Source organism: Curcuma longa, chromosome 11 (genome assembly GCF_044706935.1).
Source record: "Curcuma longa cultivar G26 ecotype Majalengka, Jawa Barat chromosome 11, ITB_CL_G26_1.1, whole genome shotgun sequence".
In the NCBI taxonomy this organism is placed as follows: domain Eukaryota; kingdom Viridiplantae; phylum Streptophyta; class Magnoliopsida; order Zingiberales; family Zingiberaceae; genus Curcuma; species Curcuma longa.
This window is the reverse complement of record NC_133871.1, coordinates 3,725,905-3,732,665: the sequence shown is the minus strand read 5'-3', so window position 1 is coordinate 3,732,665 and position 6,761 is coordinate 3,725,905. Positions and strand designations below refer to the sequence as shown.

General features: G+C 42.6%; 2 protein-coding genes across 2 annotated transcripts; one reads left to right on the top strand and one right to left on the bottom strand.

The window, feature by feature from the left end:
- The first annotated feature begins 44 nt into the window (after positions 1–44).
- On the top strand, positions 45–2,839 carry LOC141841930 (enolase-like). Its single transcript, XM_074730135.1, has 8 exons — positions 45–121; positions 805–999; positions 1,090–1,140; positions 1,604–1,692; positions 1,760–1,811; positions 1,895–1,940; positions 2,454–2,464; positions 2,512–2,839. The coding sequence occupies exons 1-8, from the start codon at positions 53–55 to the stop codon at positions 2,590–2,592; spliced, it is 594 nt and encodes a 197-aa protein (XP_074586236.1). The 5' UTR covers positions 45–52; the 3' UTR covers positions 2,593–2,839.
- An 863-nt stretch (positions 2,840–3,702) lies between these two features.
- Positions 3,703–5,823, bottom strand: LOC141840898 (UDP-glucuronate 4-epimerase 3-like). Its single transcript, XM_074728986.1, has one exon. It carries the CDS (start codon positions 5,577–5,579, stop codon positions 4,221–4,223), a length of 1,359 nt encoding a protein of 452 aa, XP_074585087.1. The 5' UTR covers positions 5,580–5,823; the 3' UTR covers positions 3,703–4,220.
- Between the last annotated feature and the right edge of the window lie 938 nt (positions 5,824–6,761).

The window sequence follows — 6,761 nt, the reverse complement described above, 5'->3', positions numbered from 1 at the left end:
TAAAGTTCTATTATCTTATTGTTCTTGGGAATTGCTGCAGGTTGTGATTGGCATGGATGTTGCTGCATCTGAATTCTATAATGAGAAGGATAAGAATTATGACCTCAATTTTAAGGAGGAGGTAAGCTTATTTTCGTTGGTTGATAGATTTAGGTGAATGACTTGCTACAATTTTAGATTCTTCAATCTTCAATTGCAACGTTTTCTTCTAGATTCTCTTCCTTTCATTATTCATGGTAACTAGAGTTGTCAAACGGGCCAACCCATAGCGGGACGGGCTAACCCATGGCGGGCCCATCATTTGGCGGGGCGGGGCGGGCTAACCCACCAATTTGGCGGGTTGGGAAATCTCCAACCCAACCCAACTCAAGGTGGGCCGCGGGTTAGGCGGGCCAACCCGCGGGCCTATTAAAAAAATAAAAAAATATTAAAAATATTAAAAATTTTAAGTTTGAAGTATAATTTAAAATGATTAAGTTGAAAGTTTTAACTTTGAATTATAATTTTTAAGTTTAAATTGTATTTTAAATAGATGAAACCCACTAATTCATTAAGTTTTATACTTTAATTTTAAAACTTAAAATAAATAAATAAACTTTCTCAACCCGCGGGCCAACCCAAGCCCGCCGCGGGCCAACCCACGCGGGTCGCGGGCCTAGGCGGGCCAACCCACCTCAACCCATCTTAAAATGGGTTGATAAAAGTTCAACCCAACCCGCCTAAATTACATGGCGGGGCGGGCCAATCCGGCGGGCCTACCCAACTTGACGGCTATAATGGTAACACCAGAGTCTGTTAATGCAGAACAATGATGGCTCTCAAAAAATTTCCGGAGACAGTTTGAAAAATGTCTATAAGTCCTTTGTGAGTGAATACCCAATTGTATCAATTGAGGACCCATTTGATCAGGATGACTGGACCCATTATACAAAGATGACAGAAGAGATTGGAAAGGAAGTGCAAATTGTTGGAGATGACCTACTTGTCACCAACCCAACAGTAATCTTTTACTTGGAAATTGCTAAAGACATATTTATCTTTTCTCCTCATTGAGATTTAAATTCCTTTTTGTTCAATTTATTTCTGCAGCGAGTTGCCAAGGCAATAAAGGAGAAAGCCTGCAATGCTCTTCTTTTGAAGGTACTGCTTTTTACTGGTTTTGTTTATTTTTGTTCCTTGAGAGAGAGAGAGAGCGGTGCTGCTTATGTGTGGCCTTTGAGAAAAGAAATCAGTTTAGATCAACTTTAGGATATGTTCTGCTGACTGTGGGAGACACAAAAGTATATCTGATGCAAATAAGAGAAAAAATGGAATTCTGACATAATTGTAACAGGAAGAAGCAATCATCGAATATAAAAAAATGTAAATAAACAAAATGTGGATGAGAAAAGACTTCTAAAATCAGGTTACGACCATCCTACAAAGCTCCAGTTCTTTATATCTCGAACAACTTTTTTTTTTTGAATTGTTAAGACTAGTATTTCATTTGTTCATTTCCCCTTCATATTGAAGATATGTTGGTCCTTAGTTATCTTGATGACAGAAGTTCCTATATCTGGCGTGTCTGTGTAAGCGGTGTTTCTTTGTTTTCATGGTTGTTTAGGTAAATCAAATTGGGTCTGTTACGGAGAGTATTGAGGCTGTCAAAATGTCTAAGCATGCTGGTTGGGGAGTGATGGCCAGCCATAGAAGGTATGTTCTTTGTTAATTTCTAGTTATTTTTAACACTTCTGTTTAACTTGTCTTTTTCTTCTGACAGTGGTGAGACGGAAGATACTTTCATTGCTGATCTCTCAGTTGGTTTGGCAACTGTATGTACTTCAACTTAGAAATTCCCCATGATTTCATGGTATGTGCTCGTGATAAGTCTGACGTTTGAGAGTTTATCCAACAGGGTCAAATCAAGACTGGAGCTCCATGTCGATCTGAGCGCCTGCGAAGTATAACCAGGTAAGCTATATTGAGCCACTTGTAGTGTGATGCGGATATTATCATCTTACTGTACTTATGTAACCTAGTCCTCCCGACCAATTTGGGTTGCCGTTTTGGAACAAATGCTAAAAACAAAAAAAATGGATTTAACCCAGCTTGGATGGTTGCACAAGTTATCGTGGGTCTATGCCTACTCATTTAAGGGAAGAGAAGAACTAGAGAAGTATCATTTTTTTACCTTGTTTGCTTGTATTAATAGAATAGAATTAAGAAATTTGAGGCCATTGTTCACGTGGAGGGCAATTTAGGTTAGAAGGATGTAAACCAATCTATATTCACCATTCTCACACAGGGCCACTTGATTCTACCAGGATCATGTGACTTAGAAGGGCTCGTCACTGTTAATTTTGATCACGGCATCTGAATATGATAATTATGCATCTTATTATATAATCCTGCTTTAGTTTATCTTAGGTGAATTCTCTCTTGTGGTCCAACAATTTAGTTTCATCGACATCAAGAGTATGACTCAGTTGATCTTCTTTTGCTGAAACCATTATTTTTGGGCGTCGCTTGCAGCTTCTGAGAATTGAAGAGGAGCTTGGCGCTGCTGCAGTTTATGCAGGAGACAAGTTGATAACTCCCGTCGCGCCCTACTAAAAGGCAACAGGCACTTGGCCGAAGCTATAGGAGGTTGCTGTCCTTCAGCTGAGTTTTGATTTTTGGTTTGGGTTTTCGGTTGAAAAAAGTTTGGCTTGCTTCTGAGGAATAATTTCCAGCTTGACACGTTGCAACTGCCTTGTGTTGAGGCAACGGTTTTTTTCTTTGAGTATGCTATAATCAGGAGATGAGTTTTGGAACCTGGAAAATTTCCACTAATATACCAAAAAGTAAACCTTTTAGCTCTTATCGAGAACAATCGCTGTCATTTGCATGACTAGTCCCGTTTGCAGCCGTTTATTATCAGTTCTAGCAAATATTTTCCGTTGGCTATTTTAGCCAACTATTGACTTGAGAATTGCCATAGAATCGGCACTAGTTAAATGAATCTGGATGATTATTTTTCATTTGAATAGAATCATTGGATAATTAATAATTTTAGGATGAATAATATAAAACAACCTTTTAACAATAATATAAAAATAATGGATGCTTTTTTTTACCCTCTTTATGTACTAATAAATAATTTGTATGATAGATAATTAACAATTTCACGGGATACAAATCAAATCTTCTCTTTTTGATGGCACTTGGGATCCCTCTGTCAAAATCGTGTTGTTATTTGGTTTATCGTGTTCATTTCGATGTATGCAATTCATTGAGCGTGGAAGTAATTTATTCTGTAGTTTGCGAATTTGCATGGAAATAAATGTTTTGTATTAATAATGAATTTGGCAATTAATACTCACCGAGCTGTTGTTTTCTAGTTAAGATGATAGTTAATTGATTCTTATATTTCAAGAATTACTATCAAGTCCCAATCTACCATCCAGTAAATTGAACAGTGATGAATTCCTGGCAGCATAGTCGAGTTGAAGCAAGGGTCGAATTCCCAGAGAATAATCTTTTAAGGAATAAAATCTCTCCCACTCGAAAAGTATGACTGTGGTAGCGACTAACCAACAAAAGCATATACAATCAGAGTGGGAAAGAAGAACTAGGCACAAAATTTTGATGCATGCTCACCTTTGGCTGGCTCGGTAGCAATATGAAGTTATTCGGAGAAGATGGAAGAAGAAAAGTATAAACTATCAAATCTCATCCATGCTAAAATATCATCTTGTTGTTATCTGAAAAGTTGGACATGTGAACCCTCTGTCATAGTTTGTTGTACTAGCAACTAGAAGAGATAGACAAAGGCTAGAATCATTCGAGTAGAAGGCCACAAATTATGCCCATCGCTGCAAACCAACAAAGTAAAGGTCCACCAGCTATACAAGGTACTGGACAGACCTGATTCATCAGGACTTAACACAAGGAAAAAGGTAAGTAATTCTCCCATGTTTTACCATGTCAACTCATTCGCCATCTTAACCACTGATCGATCATTCGCAAAATGATGCGAGAAGAGAATTCTTAAAAGTGCTGTTTGCTAGAACAGATTGTGCGTAGATAATGAATGAATGCCATAGGAACCTACTCTCCAACCATGGCTCTTGGTCGAAAGAAGTCAATTTCAAGGAAAGAAATTTGCATAAGAGGATAAATAGAAGAAGAAGAAGAAGAACCAAGATAACCTCGATCGCAAGGCAATTGGTTTGTGTTTTTCTCAAATGCTTAGCAGTCAGCTAGCTGCTCATGCTTCTTCTTCCTTTGCTGCTTCCCTGCTTGCTCAGGGAAGAAGAGTAGTAATCGAGGTACCAACGAACAAATTTTTTGAGGCCGGATTGGAGGCCGGTGGTCGGACGGTAACCAAGCTCCTTCTGCGCAAGCGTGATGTTGGCGTGGGTGAATTGAACATCTCCATTCCTGGGCATCCTCACCAACTTTTTGACAGCTTTAACCTTGAGAAGCTGCTCCAGGATGGAGACCAAATCGGAGACGGAAACAGGGGAGGTGTTGCCGAGGTTGTAGATTCGGAAGGGCGCTGAACCATGCTTCTTTCCGCCACTTCCAGTGCTCTTCCCGGCGTGGTCGACGGCGGCCACGCAACCTCTGACGATGTCGTCGATGTAGGTGAAGTCCCGAGCGACCGTGGCGTGGTCAGGGCCTTCGAAGATGGACACTGGTTTCCCGCGGAGGATGTCGCGGGTGAAGAAGAAGTACGCCATGTCCGGCCGCCCCCAGGGGCCGTAGACTGTGAAGAAGCGGAGGCCAGTGATGGAGAGGCCGTAGATATGGTTGTACACGTGGGCGATCTCCTCCCCGGCTTTCTTTGTGGCGGCGTAGAGCGACGCCGGTCGGTCGGTGCGGTCGGCCTCCGAGAAGGGGACCTTGGAGTTGAGCCCGTAGACGGAGGAGGAGGAGGCCCAGACGACGGCCGGCTGGGGGTCCGCCGCCCTGGCGGCCTCCAGCACCGCGACAAGCCCCGCGACGTTGGAGTGGATGTACGAGCCAGGGTCAGCTAGGGCGTGGCGGACGCCGGCCTGGGCCGCGAGGTGCACGACGTGGGTGAAGGGCACGACGTCGAAGAGCTTGCGGAGCAGCGCGGCGTCGTTGACGTCGCCCTCGACGACGAAGACGCCCGCGCGGTCGAGCAGCGCCCGGCGCGCCCACTTCAGGGCGGGATCGTAGTAGGCGTTGAAGTTGTCGAAGCCGAGGACGCCGTCGCCGCGGCGCTTGAGGGCGGCGGCCACGTGCATCCCGACGAACCCAGCGGCTCCGGTGACGAGGACGGACTTACCGGCGGAGCCGCGGCGCACGCTGGCTGAGGACCGAACGCGCTTCTCCCAGGCGGGGCCGCCCCAGGGGGCGGCCCTCCCGCCGAGGGAGCGTCGGACGCTCCCGGAGGAAAAGTGGAAGCGGGGGGAAGGCGAGAGCAGGAAGACGGCGAGGAAGAGAGCGACGGCGAAGAAAGACCAAAAAGCCAACTTTGGTAGATTTTGCAAGCGGTGGAGGAGGAAGAGGCGGTGGCGGTAGTGGTGGTGGTGGTGGGGCTTCTCCATCTTCCACTTGCCGGGGGTGGAAGGGGCGGCGTCCGCATCCATGGCACCGGAACAAGATCCCTCCTCTCTCTCGATTGCCCAATCAATTCGTCGTCGGAACTTGAAGCATGAAATCAAAATGGCAAAATGGAAGGAAGGATTGGTTTCAACTTTTGACTCTTCCTCTTCCTCTTCCTCTTCCTCTTATAGTAACGACAGTTAAACAGTTGGTGGTGGTGTTCATGGCAGGATGAAATCTATTTTGTATATACTTGTGGTTGTTTTGAGATCGTGGCCAAGAGTGCCTTCGTTTCCTTTCCAAAGAAAAATTAAACCAAAAAAAAAAAAAAATCAAGGGAAAGGGGAAGGAAGGAACTAAAGCAAGTCAAGTGGGGCCCATGGGTTTAGGGTTGGATGTGGTCTTGTCATTTGTGAGGTAATCTATGCAACTAATAACTTTTGACTTTGTGTTTGAGATAAACTTGTGTGTTTAATTTTTCATAAATGCGTATTTATTGGACTTATTTATGACTGTGTTTTTTAAAGCTACTGTTAGACTTTACAGTTTACAGCACTAAGTCTTTTTTTAAAAGATTTTCTTTAAATAATAAAATGGTTATGGTTGAGGTATTTTGCTCTTTAAATATGATAGATATATTACATATAGTGCTTTTTAATTGGTTAGTTCTTTTATATGTAATAATATTTTTTTAATATTGCAAAATGTCACCTTAAGAAAAACAGATAACTAAAATGAAACAAAACACAAATGCACTTTCAATAATTAAAAAAACACAATAAAATGAGAGAAAATTGTTGTGAAGTGGGTGGGCGTTCATGCCTACATAATATGGTTCATGCATTTGTTCTATTTTTTTAAATTTGCTAATACGTAATCCACTCGATCTATTTTCTCTTCAGTAAAAGATGCAATCTACACATCCCAACGACTTTACACGATCGACTCCACGATTATCTATGAGGAGGTAAATCGAGAAGTTACAGTAGACCACTACGGGGGAAAACATTATCTCGACTTCATCGAGATTCTACCCTTATCCACTTTAGTAAATCTGTCCCATAATAATCAACTCAACTATATCTTGAGGGCCACTTAACCTATATTCTCTCAATCCATATCTCATTGACCCTTTTGAGCCATTTTATTGGCTTGACCGATTCCCCAATTGATTGACCTATTCAATTCATCAGCAGGCACCTACCATATCTAACTCTATTTAAATT